General features: G+C 35.5%; 1 protein-coding gene across 6 annotated transcripts in view; it reads right to left on the bottom strand.

The window, feature by feature from the left end:
- crppa (CDP-L-ribitol pyrophosphorylase A) overlaps window positions 1-22,920 on the bottom strand; it is a 328,414-nt gene that overhangs the window by 173,070 nt on the left and 132,424 nt on the right. Inside the window, exon 4 of one of the 6 annotated variants that reach the window (XM_051936123.1) lies at window positions 19,137-19,286. The exons of the other annotated variants lie outside the window; for them this stretch is intronic. Within the exon in view, the coding sequence (XP_051792083.1) occupies window positions 19,137-19,286 (150 nt within the window). The remainder of the gene's footprint in view (window positions 1-19,136; window positions 19,287-22,920) is intronic. 6 annotated transcript variants of the gene reach the window in all.

Below are 22,920 nucleotides of genomic sequence, written 5' to 3'. Positions count from 1 at the left end.
AAAGAAAATAAAATTTTTTAAATAACAACATAAACGATTTAATGACAAAAAGACAATGAAAGATAGTAGTTATAAGTTATCTGAGTTTTAGAACAATAGTTATGTTAAAGAACTATCGCTAATCTTTCCAAAACACAAAAAGTAATATACATCACACTGAAAGAGACATGACTTTAAAATGTATCTGAAATGCATTTAGATAGATAGATAGATAGATAGATAGATAGATAGATAGATAGATAGATAGATAGATAGATAGATAGATAGATAGATAGATAGATAGATAGATAGATAGATAGATAGATAGATAGATAGATAGATAGATACTTTATTAATCCCAATGGGAAATTCACATTATTATTATCACATTATTTACACATAGCCAAGAGAAATAAAGATAAAATAAAATAAAAACATTAATTGCTCTGGTGCCTTTGATGAGTGTTGGATCTGAGGATAAGGATCTGTGCTGGTATCCAGAAGATTGCTGGTTCAATTCCTGTCACTGCCAATGGCTGACACTGCGCTCTGACCCCAAGGGGTATGCGAAAACTAACAAATTCTTAATACAAGAAATTGTATAAGGCGAAATAAAGAACAAAAAAAAAACACTATTTCTGCTAATATAACATAATAGTTGTTATGTGGCTGTAAAGATAAAGTGCTAAAAACTTAAAATTACATTTAATCAAAAGATATGCGATTTGAATGGAGGTAGAGAAGATGTTTGTAATGACCAGTGCATATTTAAGACTGAAACCAAGACTGCCTCACAATATAAATATCACATCTGCACAGTAACCACATTACTAATGTGATAATACTGTATAGTGATTGCTTTCCTGAGAAAAAAGTTTATTAAAGTATTTTCTGTAACTCTTGATGATGACCTCATTAGACCTTCTTCTAATGCACAGTTCTGGTGTCATTTTTGATTCCTCCTTTTCTTACTCAACCCACATAAACCACATTAAGAATCTTTGTTACTTCCACTTCTGTAACATATCCCGTGTTCGCTCATTCCTTTCCTTTTCTAATGCTGAGAAACGTGTTCATGCTTTTATTATATTCCGCATCAATTATTGTAAGTCTCTACTGGCAGGTGCCCCTTCTATTCTTATATCACACCTCCAGTTGATTCAAAACTCTGCTGCAAGAGTCTTAACATGAACCAGGAACAGCGAGCATATAACACACATTGTACTTCTCCTTCACTAGCTTCCTGTGTCTTATAGGATTGAATTTTAAATTCTATCAATAACATACAAAGCTTTAAAAGGCCTTCCACCAGACTACATCAGTGACCTTCTCCATCTCTATGCTCCTGTTCGTTCACTAAGGTCTTCTGATTCTGGCACATTTGTTGTGCCCCACACTAACCGACACTCTATGGGTGATGAGGCCTCCAGCTATACAGCACCCAGACTTTGGTATGACCTCCTTAAATTAATTAGATCAGCTGACTCTATTCATTCATTTAAAAAACAACTTAGAGCTCATTCGTTCAGGAATGCTTTTAACTTAACCTGACATTCTGCACTTCTTCAGTTTACCTCTCTGTCTAGATGTTCATGATAATTTATGTGTGTCATTTATTTTTTCTTTTGTTCTACTTAATGCTTTGTATATCCTATATTTATCTATTTAGTGTCCTATGCAGAAAACATTTGTATCCAATGTTACGTATGCTCTCCTGTTAAGATAAGTACCTTAAACAAGGGAAAGGTGCTTTATAAATAAAATGTATTTATTATTATTATTATCATTGTTATTATTATTATAGTAACATTGTTCAACATTTTCATCCTTCGGGCAATATATTAAATAAAGAAAATGCTTTAAACATATTAGGATATGATAGTATCATTAAAAACTATACAAATATTTAAAGGAAATTAGAATTCAGTCCTATTAAGGAGATCTCATTTAGTGAATTCTCTGCAGTTCTGGTCACACCACCAAATGAAATTGTCCAGAGACAGGCAGAACAGAAGTGTCTTTTGATCAAGTTTGCACAAAAATACAGGTAGTTTTTCAGATAAATAATCCAGATATTAATAATTGCAAAATGCATCCACATATTTTATCAAAAGCATTAACAGCTTTTTTAATATTTAAATGTGAACAAATGCTACATGATTCATGCACAAACTTGAAGGGAAGTTTCTAGGTTGACTACATCTACACCTTTTTATTTACTCTCTAAAATCTAAATCATTGAAAACTGAAATTTAACCTTGAAACCTGCCAAAAAATGAAGCAACTTGGAAACTGAAATCAAAGGTTTAGTTTGTTTTGTTTCCTCATGGAATGTCTATGTTTTTACAACAGACAGTATACAGTATCGTTATGTGCTGGTAGATATTGCTATATCCATGCAAGTATAAGCTTATCTGTATATTACAGACAGAAAGTGATGCCATCTTATGGACTGCACCAGTCGGCTGCTACTTGGTAGCTTATCTAAAGAGGGTTCAATAGCAGACATGCTTCAGCATCTTAAAGGTACTGGGGTGTGAGGGAACTAAATATCATTCATCTATTTGCAGATAGATTCATTTTATTATCCTGGAAAATGTAACACAAATGACACCCTAAAAGAACAAGGTCTGACTGTTTTGCTGAGGTAAGCTGCCTGTAAAGTGGTAAAGTCTGCATGATCAGCTTTTAAGAAATTAATATTAAAGTCACAAGGTGAGTGGCTACTTATCTTTTTCCATAAATTAGAGCACCTTCTGATTTTTTGAGGGAAAAGTAGCTCTGAAGTGAATATTTGGAACTGTTATGTCTCTTAGGTGTTGCAGATAGCATGGGTATTGTCTTGCTCAATTAAGGGTATCTAAAGGCTCAGAGGTACTTAGGATACCAGGCTAGAGTAGAAGGTACTCTAGTGTGGTTTCCATGTAGCCAGAAATGGATGCCCTCACCACAAATGTGATCTCAGTAGTGGGTATAAAAAGGATTTGTTATCAAGAGTATCCACTGTAAAGTGGGCATACCACTGCCTGAGGCAGACAAGTTACTAAAATGTAGAGACAGGCACAACAGGACTGCAGGGATTCTGTTTCTTTGATTGTTAATCTCTTCAGGGAAACATATGCTTCTAAGATATGTTTATATCTTGTCACTGTTCCAAGTAAGGGTAGAAGTCAGCACGTACACACCTTTTTACTCAGAATTTCACATTTAAGTTTATGGTAAGTCAACTGAAACAAATATACAAGGGGGAGTCAAGCTAGAGTTAGAAAATGGGATTTATTAGAAAATGAAACAAACTTTAACAAAACTGATAATGTTATTTCTCAATGTAGTCTCCACCCTTCTCAATGCACTTGCGCCACTTGTCTGGAAGTGCCTTGACTGCAGCAGAATAAAAGGTTTTGTCTTGTCCTTGCAACCACTTGTGCACCCAACTTATTGTCGAACACTACATGCCGGGAGGTACTACAGTCACTAGTGTAAGTTACTGTGACTTGTTGAAGACCATTGTGAAGCCTGCTGTTTGATCCAAGTGGTGGGGACTGCTGTCTCAAGGAGTCCTTTTGCTGTAAGACAATGCCTGTCCACACACTGCTAAGAACTCCAAGGGTTGTCTGGAGAAACTGAAGTTTGAGATATTGCCACATCCTCCTTATTCAACAGATTTGGCGCCGTGTGATTTCCACCTTTTCAGACTGCTAAACAAACATCTGGGTGGTCGTCAATTCAAGACAGATGACAACGTGAAGAAAGTGGTGCAAGAGTGGTTGCAAGGACAAGACAAAACCTTTTATTCTGCTGGAATCCAGGCACTTCCAGGCAGGTGGCGCAAGTGCATTGAGAAGGGTGGAGACTATGTTGAGAAATTACATTATCAGTTTTGTTAAGGTTCATTCCATTTTCTGATAAATCCCATTTTCTAACTCCCCCTTGTATAAATTTGGCTGCATTTAGTATGTACTGCACTAATGTCTGGTGACTTTTTGACTACTGCATAAACATACTCCTGTATACTCATTACTAGTAAAGCCTTTCTTAATGAAACAACAGGCAATAAAACCAGGACCATTCATGACCATTTGCCTAAGATTTAATCACAACATCCATCCATCCATCCATTTTCCAGCCCGCTGAATCCGAACACAGGGTCACGGGGGTCTGCTGAAGCCAATCCCAGCCAACACAGGGCGCAAGGCAGGGAACCAATCCCGGGCAGGGTGCCAACCCACCACAGTCAATCACAACATATATGAATTATATTATATTAAATATTATAAATCTTGACCTGTCATTGCAGAACTATGCTGCAAGGAATTATTCTATATCACAAGGAAAATTTACACTGTAAAGCAGAATGCATAAGTTTTTTACACTTTTGTAATTGAGGCAAAAGCCTTGGAGTCGATTTAATTCATAAAGAGGTCTGAAGCAGCTGTTTTTTAAATCATGAATTTAAACTTGATCTAGGAGAGAAAATTAAGTTAGAAACTTCATGCAACTGATCTGGATGGAAGTCTCATGGTGAACAGAAATGGCAGCAGTCAGGAAGTAAATGTGGTTGGAGACCATTTTACGTAGCTTCCATTCCAAAGAAATGCTTGCTGGAAAGGAGCCTAGAAATACCATATGGAGAAAGACTGCACTATATTTGTCTCTCTACTGCAAATTCTGAATGATCTAAAACCATTAAAATTTTGTCAGTCAATAATATGATGGCTGGAAAAGAATTTATACTGTATGTCATTAGTAAACATCTACTGTTTGTGGAGCTGGCAGCATGGTACATGTATAAATATTTGAAATAAGAGAAAAGAAACAAACCCCTTCAGAATTAAATATAAACATATATTCACATCAAAATATTGTTAATGTAGATAAATAAAACTTAAAAGTAACTTACTCTAAATCATAATATTATACATTTCCCATTGGGATTAATAAAGTATCTATCTATCTATCTATCTATCTATCTATCTATCTATCTATCTATCTATCTATCTATCTATCTATCTAAATAAATTAACAATAAAGAAAGCTAAAGCTATCAATATAGTAAATCACCTTTGAACCAAATGACAATTAAATGTGTGGCATTCTCTGAATGATTAACTAAACATTAATTTAAAAGTCAAAGCATGTGCACATAAATAGAAAAAAATTAATATGTAAAATATAACCAAATCTACTCTAGATCCAGCTGCAAAACAAACAGTATTTAATGAAAATGACTAAATACCTTATTTCTTATAATAATTGTCCAGGAAAATACTTAACATAGGTTTTCTATACATAATCCTTGGGCAGGTAGTGTTCATTTTTTATGCGCAATAAAAATATAAAAGACTGAAACATGCAGGAGAAATCACTTAAAGTTTAATCCAGGTATTTTCATTTATAAAAATTCAAGCAATGATTCCCATTACTCCAATAAACATGCATTCATATGTTGATAATCCAATACAGTGAGTTTAACTACTCTGGCTTGGGCCTGAAAAGTCTTTATAGTGCACATTTATCCATGCTACTGAGGAAAAAAATAAAAGCCATAGAACTGGGAAAAATCACAATCAATAATACTACCATGTTGCTTAACTTTGTCATATCATCCAACAACTGACTGGCAATGCTATGCAATCTTTAATGTTGAGTCCAAACAGGCTGAATACTGTGCAGCCTCTATATTTCATTAAAAAAGAATATCTACTTCTACTTTTGTTTATTTAAAGATTTGTAATTATAATCATTTGATAACTATTTATTTCACATCTAGTTGATTAAACTAATTCAGGATTTTAACATGGCAAAAGCTTGTAGGGTTAAAAATTGATTCAAACAACTGTTCTTTACTACTATGAATGCAAATATAGCAGTTATTCAGCTTCATGCTATTAATGGTGAGGTATTTCTCCATGTTGATTTGAGAAGATGTATATAACAGTATATCCAGCAAGCAATGTTTATATTTAATCCTTGAAATCAATACTTTGCTCAAACCAAGTAATCAAGTTACCTGCCTTATTTCCTTACAGGTATTACATCTAAAATTAAGGAAAGGATAGGATGACTACAACTAAAATATTAAAAAAACAGGATATCAAAGACTGCAGTAATTAACCATACCAAATATGAAAAGCATATGCTGTAAAAATTCAACTTAGGAAGTTTTTACAGGTTCACTTATTTCCTCAATTCATGGAAATTAAATTGAGCACATTAAATGGCTATATAAAATTATAAAACATGCATTCAATATAAGTGGATTTCTATTTTTGATAATTCTGGACTTTCTTTGATGCATCAGTATTTTTAAGAACTTAATAATTGTGGTACATTACTATGCAATCTTCTGAGAAGTACAAGCAGATGTAGTGATATGCCTTGACAGTATTCACTTAAATATGATTTCTCTCATTCCTCAAGGCTATAGTTATCACTGTAAAATCAGATTCTGTATAAGCATTCCTGCAGGGAATGGAGAAGATATAAGTGCTGACCTTGTTTCTGTTTTGGAACGGTTATTACAGGTTTTCTGGATTTCGTAAAAGTTTGAGATACCTCTTTTCACTGGGAAAATTTTCCATAAATGGCTGGCAGAGAATTGTTTTGACAATGTCAATGTCTATGATCTTGCAGACCTGAACTCTTTCATGGAATTGTTCAAATGGCACACCACTCATGAGGCCCAGCTTGGACATTTAGCTATTTTCAGTAAAAAAAAATCTCTGCAGTTTAAATATTACTTGGGTCTTTGAGAGAAAAACAATGAAGTCTGCCTCATACTTCTTAAAAAAATTCTTAGGAGGATCTGCAGATTGGAGTTCAAAGCGAAGCCAAAAAATATCCTGAAGTCTTGTCAGAAGTTCATTATTCACTGTAGGTATTAGTGTGTACACTAAAATGATGCTGAATGATTTAGCTTTAAGTGTTTCAATACTGTTTGTGAAGAGGGTAATTTCTCTTCACCAAGGCTCTAGAAAATGCTTAGTAAGGGTCATCAATTCTTTAGAATGGAAATTAACAATATAATTATAGCCATGTCATCATAGTGTGAAAGAATACATAACTGCTTTAATTATGTAGTTCTCCAAAATTAAATTCAGAAATTATTGTAGACATTAAGTATAAAACCTTTAACATCAACATTCATGCTTACTGCAGAATGTCTAGTTGGACAGTGCAAGATGAAAGCCAAACAGTTGGCAGCAAGCAATTTATTTTGAGCCAGTTTCAATTTCTGATTCACATTGTTTTGCCATAGTTTATACTTACATTAATTTCTGCATATGAGAATAATTTACTCAATTCCAGATATTACCTGCTAGGACAGCAGCCTGTTAGTTTGAGCTCCACAGTTTTTTTTTGTATATGTCAAGTGTCACAACCTGTACCTGTCACAACCTGTACCATCTTTTCAAAAATTATATCAGAAAAACAGGAGTTTTGTTATTCACACCCTTGTAACAAGCATTGGTTAACAATAAAAAATGCTGGTATTTTTCTTGGATACACTGCACTTGCTTTTGGAGACTTTCTCCCTCAGATTTTAACAAAGTAAAAAAATTACTGTAGTTTTCTCTGTCCACATAAACAATGCAAAATATATTTCAGTATGACTGATGAACATTTACTCTTGGTTACAATGTTAACATCACACTGATTAAGCCTTCAGAAAACATGGAATTTATCTTTCCTGTTTTTTTTTTTTTGTTTTTTTTAATAAACACATATTCTTTGGTGCATTCTGAATTTAATATTTTTGTCTTAACTATATTTTACACTCTAATAGGACAAATCAAAATCTTTAATGCTCATCACATTCAAAAGAAAAATTCAATGTGATTTTTAAACTTCATAAACAAATGAAGTATGCACAATGAAATATCTGATTAGATTGGAGTCAATATGATGCAATATAGTAATGTCTAGGTACAAAATTGGGTATTTTTAGTTAGAGCTTGCATTGGATTGGGGTCAGAAACCTAAAACAAATGACTGCCCAGCTTAAAACTAGATGTATAGCCATCTAAAACCTTTCAAAAAAAATAAAATAAACAAATTTAGGAAATTGACCAATAGTACAAATGAATAATGCTGTGAAGGCATTTTAACTGAAATAATGCCTGTAGATCTTTCTATTAAATTAATAAAATAATGTTGCAATTTCTAATTTTGTAGAGAAAACAAAAGAGACATTGCTAGTAAACTAAAAGGCTGACTTTGTGTTTCAGGAAAATAAAATACAAACATTGCCCCAACCTGCACATATAGCTGTTTGATGAGCTGCATACTTTTACCAGTCTCAGCCTATACCTAAAGACTTCAAGGTATTGGAGGATAATGTATTCTCTCAGGTGTCATACTACATAGCATACATTTGACAGAATTTAAGGCATCTTAACATAGCCCAGAATATTTAATATTTTTTTCATTACAGATTTGTAACTGAAATTCAATTAAAATGTAAAACATATATTAAAAAAGCAGAGAGCACTGCTTTAAAGAATCACAGTATATCAAAGAAGTATTTCATAACTACAAGGAAAGCAGGGAGGAGCCCTTACTTTTCTTATTTTGGCATTAATCTGGGCAGTCAGCAAAATTTCACTTTTTGGGTTTAAATTTATGTATGTTTTGGTTAAAATGGAACATTGACAGGAGCAAAATAACAACTTCTTCATTCAAAACAATGTGTATGTGTTATTATTTAATGGTAGATTTAGTTTTAAAATCATAGCTTAAATAAGAACTTTTGTATCAAATGCAATGTTCATTTGGAACTATTCCATTCTGAACCACACATATGTGTGACTTCTTAAAAAGTTTTTAAAATCATAATTATAGGATTTCAAATAACATTTTCTGAGAACAAAACTGTAACAATCTGGTATTTTTCTCCATTTTAATGAGTTATGATTTACTAAGCTTCAGCTGCGTAATTAGGACTTCCTATCCCATAGCAATATTCCAGGCAACAGCAATTTTAAAATCTCAACCTAATTGGCATGACTGCAGGCCTCAATTAAATACAGCCAAAAGCTATGACTGATATTGCAACCACATCTCGATATTTTAATTTCGCTTTTTAAAACCACTCAGTATGTAAGGATTTCTGAATTATGCTAATTGTTCTGCATTTTAATGCAATAGGATGTAATTAAGGATGATCAAGTTAACCTACTTTCTAAAAAATGCAGTTTGTAGGTACTGATTAGGGTACTATGAAAAGTGATTTGGGGTCATTTGGGAATAAAGTATGAAATACAGGCGTCTACAAGACTATTTTAAGATTAAAGGCTTAATGGCAAGAAGTAAAAGTGTTTCACAATTCAACACTTTCATTAAGTGCAAAAAGCTAAAAACAAACAAGGGCTTTACTTTTCTTACATGAAATAGTTGAATGTATAGGATAGCAAAAGATAGAAAACGTTTCTGTTCAAGATGAACAGTGGAAAAATGTTTACTCAAGAAAAAACAGGTACTTGCCAAAATGGAAATGGAAAAAAGCTTGCCTTTATTGTGATAGATTTAGGAATTGATAAACTGCACCAACAGTCAAAAAATTAATTCAGTCCATTTTCTGTAATTGACTATCATAATATCCTACCCAGAATAAGTGCCTTTATTAAATTTAACACAGGCAAGGGATAAACAAAGAGGGCATCAAATAAACAAAAGAACAACAAAACCCATAGCTTTCTAAGCACTCAAAAATATATTTCACAAAGCAATCATCATCTAGGGGTTAGAAATCATCTGTGACACTATTCTCCACCTTATCCATATTACTAACTGAGAATGCTAAACCGGATGGACGCAGGGACATCCGGCCATGGGCCGTAGCCGCAAAAAGACGTACTGCGCAGGCGCACCAAGAAATGAGGCGCCGCGAGAGGCGGACAAGACCACAGAAAAAAGGAGTCAAACGCAGGCCACGCACACAGCGCCGCACGAGCAAAACCCCCAACACACACACACACAAGCAACGGACGGGACACACACAAAGTGGACGATTCAACAAGCCCCTGGCACACAAAAAAAAAGAGCCCACAAACCCCCCCCCCCCCCCACACACACAAGCAACGGACGGGACACACACAAAGAGGAGGATTTAATCCCATTGCACACAAAACGGGACGCACACAAAGAGGAGGATTCAACAAGCCACAAGCACACAAAAAAAAAACAAGACGCGAGCACCACACAAAGCCCATTGAACACGAAACGGGACAGACTACGGACATAGCACACGAAACGTACACAAAAACGATGATTCAGACCCACGACCACAGTAACATAAATAACAAATGACACACAAAGCCCCATTTCTAAATGAACCATCCGTATTAAACATACGTCATCTCAACACGTTCACACTATGCAGCATAGGTAGATCTCATTACACTGATGCACTATTAACCGTTCAACCGCAGAAAAGGCTCCATATTAACAGTGAGTGCGATCCTCCTTATTACTTATCCATATTTCTCACGCTCAAGAACAAACAAGTCATGAATTCACGATCACAGGTACAAAACGATACCGCTCGGATAACGGGACCAAACACAATTCACACTATGCAGCATAGGTGGATCTCATTACAATAAGGCACTATTAACCGTTCAACTGCAGAAAAGGCTCCATATTAACAGTGAGTGCAATACTCCTTATTACTTATCCATATTTCTAGAAGAAAAAATGTCTCGGCTCCAAAAACGCAAAGCTCAACTAAAGCTTCTAACTAACGATGTACCTAAAAGTAAAAACTTTATGAACTGCATTAGATCCTACAATAGTTCATTTGCTTTTGCATCTACCGGAGTAAATATCAGGCCACCAAAAGGCAATGGCCCATACTGCTTTCGCATATGTGCACAAATACTGCATCGCATTGGAACAGTGCACCCTGAAACAAATCAACAACGCAAATATGCACAAATCTACATCCTAGATCCACATGACGCAATCTATCAATCAAAGTGCTGCATCGCAACAGGCACGGATTCAAAACGAAACACCTCCCGTCTCAGACATACGTTAACGGCAAGGAAGGCTACAACAGGCTTCTCACACAGCACAGGCAAATCGATTACAGCTCCAAAACAACACGTCCCAAATACTGCACATGCAACAACACGCCTCTCAAACGGCACAAGCAAAACATACACCAGGAAAATTCATTCGGATTAATGAATGTCATTTGCAATCATTGTCATTCAGTTCACTTCCCTGAAGAAACAACTGGCAATACAAGTAATACATTTACACGTTGTTGTCAAAAGGTTCAAATTAGACTGCCTCCTTTACATTCATATCCTGAATATCTACAGAAGCTTCTAACTAACGATGTACCTGAAAGTGAAATCTTTATCAACTGCATTAGATCCTACAAATCGGTATCCACTATGAACATTAACGGTGGCACTGCAGGTGACATCCGTCTTGCAAAAATGTTAATTATTGATGAATGTACAATGGCATCCAGTCACTTACTCAACACCATTCATAAACTTCTACAAACGTTTATGAATAATAATATTCGCTTTGGAGGAAAGGTACTTTTATTAGGAGGAGATTTTAGACAGTGTTTAGCTATTCTTCCACATGCCATGCGATCAGCTATTGTTCAGTGCACCTTAAAATACGCAGACAATTGGCATTGCTTTCAAAGAATTAGTTACAGACAGATTTGGAACAGCAATCTCATTAGACCAAATGCCCCTTTTAAGACAACGCACTATATTATATCCAAAAAATATTAATGTGGAAAACATAAATACCCAAGTCATTCCATTACTTCCTGAAGAGACACAACTCTTTCTAAGCTCTGACAAACTTGACTCTGATCACAACAATAACCATCTTCATTGACATTACAAGTTCTGACCTGGAATTACCTTTTACACTTAAACGGCGTGTACAAAGAAATTTTCAAATAAACCTTTACACTGTGCCACACACTTTATTGTTTGCTTTCTATTTGCATCATCTACACCTTCAGACTATTCTAGATCTCATTCATACATCACGCTCTTTGTCATTCCCAACACCAGGGGTTGGCGAGCGAAGCGAGCAGGGGGCGGAGCCCCCTAGTATGTGAGATTAGACATCCCAGTCATCTGCAGGGCTGCCTGTACAACATTCTGGCATCCTAGAAAATCAAAGCCCATTTCCATTTAGGTTGCTCTTCTCTCTCTCCTTGCTAAGTGCTTTTGCCTCTAACCCTTCCAAAGCCTTCATTAAACACTTAGGATATACCTTCCTTGGGAGACATTCTTCCTTCTGTATTGGCATGACAAATTGTGTTGTCACTGCCAGTGCATGCTTCTCTCGCTCTCTCTCTCTGTTGCATCTAAGACTTTGCTGTGTTTGGTCTCCCGACATGAATTTTTTTTTAATTGATGCCCACTTGCTGCTGAACTCACTATACTAGTCACTATACTGTATTTATTAAGGAAATGGCACATATCTCACCAAACCCAAAACTATGATTAGAGAACATATGGTGTGCTTACTATAAATAAAGCACATACTGTAAGACAGAGGTACAGTCATGACCGAAATTATTGGCACTCCTGGAATTTTCCTTGAAAATGCACCATTTCTCCCAGAAAATTGTTGCAATTACAAATGTTTTGGTATACACATGTTTATTTCCTTTATGTGCATTGGAACAACACAAAAAAACAGAAAAAAAAGCACCAAATTTGACATAATTTCACATAAAACTCAAAAACCGGGCTGGACAAAATTATTGGCACCCTCTACTTAATATTTGGTTGCACGCCCTTTGGAAAAAATAGCTGAAATCAAGCGCTTCCTATAACCATCAACAAGCTTGTTACACCTCTCAACTGGAATTTCCGACCACTCTTCTTTTGCAAACTGCTCAAGGTTTCTCAGATTTGAAGGGCGCCTTCTCCCAACAGCAATTTTGAGATCTCTCCATAAGTGTTCAATCGGATTTAGGTCCAGACTCATTGCTGGCCACTTCAGAACTCTCCAGCACTTTGTCTTCAACCATTTCTGAGTGCTTTTAGAGGTATGTTTGGGGTCATTGTCCTGCTGGAACACCCATGACCTCTGATGCAGACCCAGCTTTCTGACACTGGGCCCTACATTGCACCCCAATATCTTTTGGTAGTCTTCAGATTTTATGACGCCTTGCACACAGTCAAGGCATCCAGTGCCAGAGGCAGCAAAACATCCCCAAAAAATCTTAGAACCTACACCATGTTTGACCGTAGGTTCTGTGTTCTTTTCTTCGTAGGCCTCATTCCGTTTTCTGTAAACAGTAGAATGATGAGCTTTACCAAAAAGCTCTACCTTGGTCTCATCTGTCCACAAGACGTTCGCCCAAAAGGATTTTGGCTTCCTCAAGTACATTTTGGCAAACTCCAGTCTGGCTTTTTTATGTTTCTGTGTCAGCAGTGAGGTCCTCCTGGCTCTCCTGCCATAGCATTTCATTTCGTTCAGATGTTGACAGATAGTTCGAGCTGACACTGTTGCACCCTGAGTCTGCAGAACTGCTTGAATATGTTTTGAAGTTGATAGGGGTTGTTTATCCACCATTCGGACTATCCTTCATTGCACTCTTTTATCAATTTTTCTCTTCCGTCCATGTCCAGGGAGATTAGCTACAGTGCCATGTGTTGTGAACTTCTTGATTATGTTGCGCACAGTGGACAAAGGAACATGAAGATCTCTGGAGATGGACTTGTAGCCTTGAGATTGTTGATATTTTTCCACAATTTTTGTTCACAAGTCCTCAGACAATTCTCTGCTCTTCTTTCTGTTCTCCATGCTTAGTGTGGCACACTCAGACACACAACAGAAAGGTTGAGTCAACTTTTCTCCATTTTAACTGGCTTCAGTTGTGATTGCTATATTGCCAGCACCTGTTTCTTACCGCAGGTGAGTTCAAACGAGCATCATATGCTTGAAATAAAACGATTTACCCACAATTTTGAAAGGGTGCCAATAATTTTGTCCAGCCCATTTTTGGAGTTGTGTGTGACATGATGTCAGATTTGGCTTTTTTTCTCTGTTTTTTTGTGTTGTTCCAATGCACATAAAGGAAATAAACATGTATATACCAAAACATTTGTAATTGCAATAATTTTCTGGGAGAAATGGTGCATTTTCTGGTAAAATTCCAGGGGTGCCGATAATTTCGGCCATGACTGTAAGGAGAAAAAGAACAGAAGGTACAAATAAACAGAAAAAAGACCTTGCTGTTTCTCTGCATTTACTAATCAGGTTTTGGGACCCCTGCCTATCTGGTATATTTTACATACTTGCTTATCTAACACTGCACTGAAAAGTACTCCCTTTCTTGCCTCCTTTTTTCTCTTTTCCCTCCTTTTGTCTTCCTTCTTCTCTCTCCCTGTGAAAATAATATAGCCAGTGAATATTCTCCACAAAGTTTCCTTATGATTTTAGAATGAATCTGTCCTCTGTCTTTATATAGCTTTAAAATGTCTTTCAAGGTTTCAAGGTGCCCTTTAATCACTTCTCGGGTCAAACACTTTGGTTATGAGCACACCAAACTAGAACTTCTTCTGTGTCAACTGGTGTCACTAAACTCCCAGGCCTTCAGTACACCTTGAAATGCATGGTGTTTTTGTTAGCATCTTGGTTGACAACTCCTTTTTAATACTGTCTAATTCTTTACACTTGGGGACATGTGATGCTAGCTGGACCTCACCATTAAAAGAGCAACATTGCTAGAATTCTACCACCTTCAGACCCCACACTGCCCTCTATCAGCCAGGATGTACCAGGATGTCCACACAAGTGGTGCAGTGGTAGCGCTGCTGCCTTGCAGTAAGGAGATTGTGGGTTTGCTTCCCGTGTCCTTTCTGTGTGGAAAGCGCATTGAGTAGTGAGAAAAGTGATATATAAATGTAAAGAATTATTATTATTATTATTATTACTCTCCCTGACATCCTTGACACCTGGGTCATCTTTACTCTAAAGTATAGAAGGTGCATTAAATGTTTTCACTAAGAATCCAGTACTCAGATCCTGCATAACCACACCTGCTTCAGTGCCCTTTTAGGGCACCATGATTAACAGAGTTACCGACTTCCTACTTTTTCAGAAATTTGGAATTGCCAGTCAGTCTAACAGCATACCTTTGGGCTGTACGAGGAAATCAGAGACCTTAGCTGAAACTAAGTCAAAATGAGGAAGGGCCTCAATGCACTCGAGGATCCATTTCCTATAAGGTGAAAAGCCTAACAGCAACTCCCTGCAGTTCTAAATTAATATTTAATTTTAACAATGCATATATAATCAAACAACCTCAGACAATTTCATGGATAAGTAAACCTTTTTTGGCATTTTGTTCTGGGCCAAAAAGTAAAACATATTCAATGCATAAAATAATTTTGCAGGACTAAAAATAAATTTTGTCTACACAATGATTATCTTTAGAAAAATGAAAGTAAATGTTAACAGATATAGTGAATTACAGAGTATAACTTCAATAATAACATGATGAATATGAAGTCTGTGATCTGGCAAGCCCAATATAACTTCTGCACATGATTTCAGAACACTCTGAATTATGTAATCCATGCTAAAAAATGATGTATTGTTTAGTTTAATACAATAGTTCTTCAAGGATGGCAATATAAAGGGGAGGTAAAGTGCTAAAATATCTCGCCAGCTACCAAGACAAATGCAAATAAGCATTTATTACAAAGTCTTACAAAAAGGCATTATTCTATGTATAATCCCTATGTTTAGGATAGCCAGAAATCTTATTAGTGACACATGGCAGTAATTACTCAGTTTAAAATAATATTAAAGAACAGGCATAAAGGAATGTATAAAGGTGTGAATTAAGATGAGAAATGGCATGAACTGCAATTCTTTGAACATATATCTTTTCAACTTTACATTATTTACTAAACAGGAGGTTATTTTAGGTGTACCATACTGCCATTTTGTGTTATTAGAAAAATACATTACTTTTGAAGACTCACACAGCATCTAAATAATATATAAAAACATCCTAAAGTGGAGAAAGGATCTTTCACTTAATATCTCAAAAAAGGAGTGAAATACATGCAATGCATAGAATAAGCTCTAGCTCCATATGCACAAAGCATTCAATCATTCAACTTAAAAACTTTCATTGATTACATTTATCTGGTTTAAAATTGTCCAAAATGTATCCAGGGCAAGATCAAACCAGCGAACATTACAATTTAGTTCCAGCCTCACTGGGCCACATGTTTTAGAAGTGCACCAAATTAAAATGACTCTGGACAAAAGACTTTGAATGCTTATTAGACAGCCTTGGTGTCACAATCAATCCTAACCCATTTACAGCTGTGTCTGGTATACTCCTGGATGGGCCTAAAGTGGAGAAGGACAAATTTATTGTAATTGCTTTTACCTCACTACTAGCAAGTAGACTTATCTTGTTCAACTGGAAGAACCCCAACCCACCTTTTATAAGTCAGTGGGTAACTGATGTTCTATACTATTTGAAACTAGAAAAAATCTAATTCTTGCTTAGAGCATCTGTTCAAAACCTTTCTTAAAATATGGCAAGATCTACTTAACAAAATTTTAAAATAAGCATTTATATTGGGGAAAAGGATATTCTCCCTTCTTTGTTGTTTTTAAAGTTTTGCCCTTGCTGTTGGCTCTCCTGTCTTTCTCTCGGGTTGGGGTTGAATTCTATTTTGTTAAGTTCAACTTGATTGTATGAAATGTTATTTTCTACAAATAAAATTAAAAAAAGAAAGAAAAAACATGACTTTGATTTGTTTACTCCAATGATTAATAAAGAGGCTTTTTAACAGCTAGGTCTGTATTATAGCATCTCACATTTTAAAATAAAGCAAATCTGAAAACATTACAGATATATTAAAGAATGATCATAAACAAGCTCCACACAGTCATTACGGTTTTGAGGAATGACACCATTTTGTTCTCTCACTAATTTTGGAAAAGCTTAAAACCAAAGTTGCCACAAACCTATAAAACTCTTTCCCACATTATGAGTGAGCTTGAAAAATGCTCACTTTAAGAAAATGTTCTCATTACATTTTAAACTCTCATGCTCTGTGGTATTTAATGCATCAGTAACTTTGGTGGTAACAAACTAGTAAAAATGTCAGTGTTTTTGAATTTTCAAAACAATGCACCAAATATTTCAATATACAGGTAAACTGTAATTTCAATGGAAATATTACTACAAAATGGAATTACAGTATTTTAGAGTTAACAGTTTTCAAAACATTTGTTTTTTTAAGTATGCCCAGACATATTAACAAGAGACTGTGAAAAGCTTAACAAAAAAAAAAAGATTTTATTGTATTGATAATGTTAAATGTACCTTTGTGTCATCTGAATATATAAGCAATATACTGTATACAGCATCATGTGTATATTTTAAACTATGTCATTTAAATTTAACTTAAATGGACCACACAATGATTAAAAAAATACCCTTCAAGAAATTCCTCACTTCAAGAAGAACAACATAACTAATTCTGCTTACAATTATAATATATATAATAATCATCTTATTTTGTATATAACAATTACCCTTCCTTGGAAATTAACTTTGGCAGAGTGAAGGAGCTTATATGCTGAAATTATCAATTATAACAAAAAACTAAATAAAAATATGACACTTATGATGGTTCTAAGTAAATCTAAGCAAACCTTGCACCGGACACATAAGATGAGGATTGGGTCCAATGCTAGACTGCTGACAGTTAAGAGTGGAACAGATAAAGAAATACTAGAACTTGGAAATGGCTCATGAGACATGGGACATAGTTCTTCTAGTAAGGAAGGTGCAGCAGATCTATACCACAAAGATATACAGTAGTTGAACTCTCGTTTAGATAAAGCATTGGCTATGAAGCCAGATTTCCGAATCAGGTAAGGTCGAAACAAAGAAAGTCTAGGGCAATCATTGGGAGGATTATGTTTCTCAACTGGTCAACATTCCAAATAGGATGTGCAAAAAGCCACTGAGGTTAAAATGGCCTTGTCTAGCTAAGAAAACATTATTCCACTGTGACCCACACCAAGAAAATTGAATGGAAAGTGATGTATAATAAATTAATGAACCTTCTGAAATACTACCAAACAGACAGAATGTTACAGGTTGAAATTAAACAAGATCAAAACAAAAATGTATTCTCTTCATATTGTGAGAACTTTTGAGACCCTCCTCAACGCGACGACACACAGAAGCGTGACTGCCGAGTCTGTTGAGGGTTGCTTGTCCGTCACTGTGGCAACTGCAGGTTTGCAGCGCTACAGAAACAACAATAAGCTGGCTGCTGCCACACGAAAAACTCGGGTCGCCCAATGGGTGATGTAGGGAACATTATAACTTGGCCACTGACCTGGCCCCGAAACCTGCCAGTTTGCTGTTTGTGTATAATAGAATGGTAGATTCTGCTACAATAAATAACCTTGCTGTTCCTGTTTCGAGTTGAATAAAGCTGGTTTTGCTAAAGTACTGAGACTCAGCCATGTCTTTGAGGTGTAAAACACTGATTCCCACATCACAATATGTAATAGACATTACATGTTATTTGTTACATGTAAAAAGGAAAGAGCATAAAGTCACTTTTAAGGTTGTTTACACTGGCACAATAACTGCATGTTGCTTTTTAAAAATGTTTTAAATAATATAACAAAAAGAACTATATATGCAAAAAAAATTTAAATTTTTTTTAATAGATTAAATACTGCAGACTTTTTTCGAAACACATGTTAAATGTTAAACACAGTGAACTAAAGAGGGTCCCAACCTAGTCAGGGTTTGACAGACAGATCTACCAAATTATTTCTAAATTATTAAACTTTCAAGGTCAAGTTTATTATCATGTGTATATATTACACAGTGTAGATGAAACAATGAAATTCTTACTTGTTTATTCCCTCACATCACTGACAATAGTAAAATACCAACAACCACACACATATACCCCTACCATTAAATGTATACCAAGTATCTGTAATGAACTGGGGGGGGGGGGGGTACTTCCTAATTATACTGTACATCATTTGTGCCTGTGGGACATCTGAAAAGAATACATCTCAATTTGTATCTTAGTATGCAGAAATGCACATTTTTAATAATTTGTTAAGGAGCTGAAATTGTTTTAAAGGCTTACCTTTTGATAAGCTTTGTATATTGTGTCGAAAAGAAATGCCTGAGGCATTTCACTTGCTCTGTATTTTGAACGTTCCAGTGAATGGTCCAAAAAATGCTCTGAATTAGTAGCAATCACTGTAGAAACAAGCGGTCTAATGGCTCCAGCTGCCTAAAACATATAAAACACACCTGATGTAAATCATTTAAAACTTAAATAACAGACGTTTTAAATCACTTTAGCTTGTATGTGCAGCAGAGGAAAGGTTTTCTCTTCAACTGTGCATAACCTTCCGTAGTAATGAAGGCTGAAGTTTGTTCTGCCAACAAATGAAGATACTCAGTTATAAGTACTATACACACCCTAAATAATGCTGTCTAATCACAGACCAAGAGAACCGTTGTAAAAATAATTATATACTGTTATTTATTTATTTTTTTTTGTTCTTTATTTCGCCTTATACAATTTCTTGTATTAGGAATTTGGTAGTTTTCGCATACCCCTTGGGGTCAGAGCGCAGGGTCAGCCATTGTACAGCGCCCCTGGAGCAATTACAGGTTAAGGGCCTTGCTCAAGGGCCCAGCAGAGTAGGATCTCTTTTGGCAGTGACGGGGATTCGAACCAGCAGCCTTCGGGATACCAGCACAGATCCTTAGCCTCAGAGCCACCACTCCGCCCTAAACAGATACACCAAAACATGCAAATACTTATTGACATTTTGACAAAGAAATATTACACATTCCATATTTATATAACATACTGTGTGACATTATAATACCATACATAAAAAGATTTGTTGGCTCCATATATTTCATACTCAATGTACCTAAAAAAAACACTTTAGCATAATGTTTCACTTACTCACTTACAGAAAACATTAAGCAGATTTCCATTTAAAACTAAAATGGCTAATATTTAGTTTTCATTGTCAAAACTCTCTCTTTACACTCTACACTTTCTTAACATATATTTTTGTTGATGTCTGGCTGGAAACAGGCTGACTTGGTTAGAAAACACTTTTCTATTGCCATCAATATTCTCCAGCTGCTCCTTAGATATTCACAGGCTGATGGAGAGAATTCCTTCAGTATGTCCTAAGTCTACTCTTTCAGTGGACTGCCCTGAAAGCACCTCACAGGGGACATCCTTACTAGAATCCCAAACCAACTAATTCCTCTGACCCAAATAAACAATGGCTCTACTCTGATGTTGCTAAATTTATCATCCTTTCGAAGATAATCAGACTAGCAAATCCATTCAGGAATTTTGAGTCATTACAGTGATTGTCCACATTCATTCTTTTAGCTACAACCCAAGTCATATGATTAAAAGAGAAGAAGGGCACATAGATTAAATTAATGCATCTCCCAATTAATGCAAAAAATGAATTCAGGGGTGTTTCTTACAAAAGCTAATTAACCCTCACCATAAAGGGGCAAATCACAAATTAATCCTGAAATCAGGGACCTTTGTAGAGAGGCTAGGTAGGGATAGGAGGGTGTCCAGTGAGGACTTGGTGATCACCTAACCCATGTAGTCTAATTAGGCACAAGTCAAAGAAGCAAAGTTGAAAGACGATGGCAGGTATGATGCCAGTAGGATTCTGAGCTTGGTATTTGAAAAGAAGGTACCATATAATCACATTAAAGACAGAATGTATTGTATGAATTTTTATCTACCTAACAAAAGCTGTCATTTTGGTTATGGGTTGCTGTTCTGTAAAGTACACATTCATAAGAACAGTAGTAGTATTCAATGCAAAGAAAGGTGTTTCAGTGTAACAACCGAACGTTGCATATTACAAATGACTTAATATGCATACTGTACTCATCATCTCAAGCAGCAGCATTTGAAATAACTACTATTATTGTATACATCTCATAGTCTTCTTGTAGCAGTCTACTTTTATTAAATCTATCTTGTAGATTATAGTTTTTTCCAACATAAAACTTACCAGTAATTACTAGTAATTTCAGTACTAATTTTCCAGTAAATCTTTAACACAAGTATGTGCAAAACCGCTTCAGCTTCGATTTTGAGGACAGAAGTGGGTGAACAGAGAATGTTAATTTGGTGATTTTGTGCCAATTTCTTATATCTTCCAGGACAGAATCCAATTAAAAATGAAGGCTTCCCATTTACTGTCTAAAATTCATTTGAATAGTTATGTGGGTTTTTTAAACCAAATTACTTGCATGCAAATACTACTTTGTGTGTTAGTTTATTCAAAATATTTATATTTTAATTATTCCTTAATTCAGTGGAATTATATATATATATATCCCCTCTGAACTTAAGTTTAGACCTTGGCACGACCAGTAACTTCTGTGCTCAGAGGAGTTAAGTCATCCCAAGGAACAGCAAGGGTGTAAGGGGTCATTAAGATAAGAGTAGGCTAAATCAATCAGAGACTTAAAAACAAAGGTTTTAAACTTAGGAGGCCAGTGAAGTGAAGCTAAAATTGGTGTGATGCGATTATGTTTTCATGTGACTGTTTTGGACTACTTGAAGATGAGCAAGAGATTACTGATTATCTCCAGAGTATAATGAGTTTAAATAGTTAAGCCAAGAAGAGACAAAAGCATGAATTCGTTTTTGAAAATCATCTACAGAAAAAAGAGGCTTGACTTTAGCTTGTACCTTGAGCTGACAGAAATAGACTTTTACAATGGAGTTAATTTGTTTATCAAATTTGACAGCATTATCAAAAATCACACCAACATTTTTTGTGAAGGATTTACACAATGTTGTCAAAGGGCCAAGATTACTTGCAGGACCACAAGTAAGATGACAAGGTCCAAAACACACAATCCCATTTTTTGTTATTTAAACTAAAAACAATCAGCGACATAAATATTTTAATATCTTTCAGACATTCCAATAATGGTTCAAGAGAATTTGTTTTGCTCTTTTTCAGTGGACAATATATCTGTGTATCATTTGCATAGCAATGAAAAAAAATATGTTTTTTAAAAATTGATCCTAAGGGCAACATATAAAGTGAAAAAAAAAATAGACCCAAGAATAGACCCTTGTGGGACCCTGCAGGTTAGAGAGGCTGAGGAAGAAGAGAAATTGTCCAGGCTCACTGAAATGCTTCTGCCTGTTAGGTATGACCAGAACCATTCCAAAGCATTCCTTGGATACCCACATACTACTCAAGATGAGCAATGAAGATCTCATGATCAACTGTATCAAATGATCCAGTTAGATCTAAAAGCAACAAGACAGCAATATCCTCAGAGTTAGGTCCATTGGTATTTGGACAGTGATAAAATTTTCATAATTCGTCCATGGTCAAGTCAAACAATTGACCTCAACCCACTTGGACATGCATTTCACTTGCTGAAGCCAAAACTGATGGCAGAATGTTCAACGAACAACCAGCTCCTAAAGATTCCTGCAGCAAAGGCCTGGGAAAGTATCACTAGAGTGTAAATGCAGCACTTGGAGATGGTTATGGGTCCCAAACTTCAGGCAGTCATTGACTGAAAAGGATTTTCAGCCAACTATTGAAAATGATCATTATATTTATGATTGTGCTAGTTTGTCCAAATACTTTCAAACCCCTGGAATGGTTTTCTATGCAGAAAAATGGCTGTCATTCCTAAACAGCTTATATGATATTTTTGGTAAACTCCTTAAATAAAAGATGAAAGTCTACACTTCAGTCACATGCTGATTGCTTTATTTCATATCCTTTGGTGTGGTTTACAGAGCCAAAATTATGAAAACTGTATTACTGCCCAAATACATATTGACTGTGTTAATAAGACAGTGTTTAGAACCCTTATAAATGCTGACT

Source organism: Erpetoichthys calabaricus, chromosome 13 (genome assembly GCF_900747795.2).
Source record: "Erpetoichthys calabaricus chromosome 13, fErpCal1.3, whole genome shotgun sequence".
In the NCBI taxonomy this organism is placed as follows: domain Eukaryota; kingdom Metazoa; phylum Chordata; class Cladistia; order Polypteriformes; family Polypteridae; genus Erpetoichthys; species Erpetoichthys calabaricus.
Note: the sequence above shows the minus strand (reverse complement) of the source record. Positions and strands in the feature narration are given on the sequence as shown.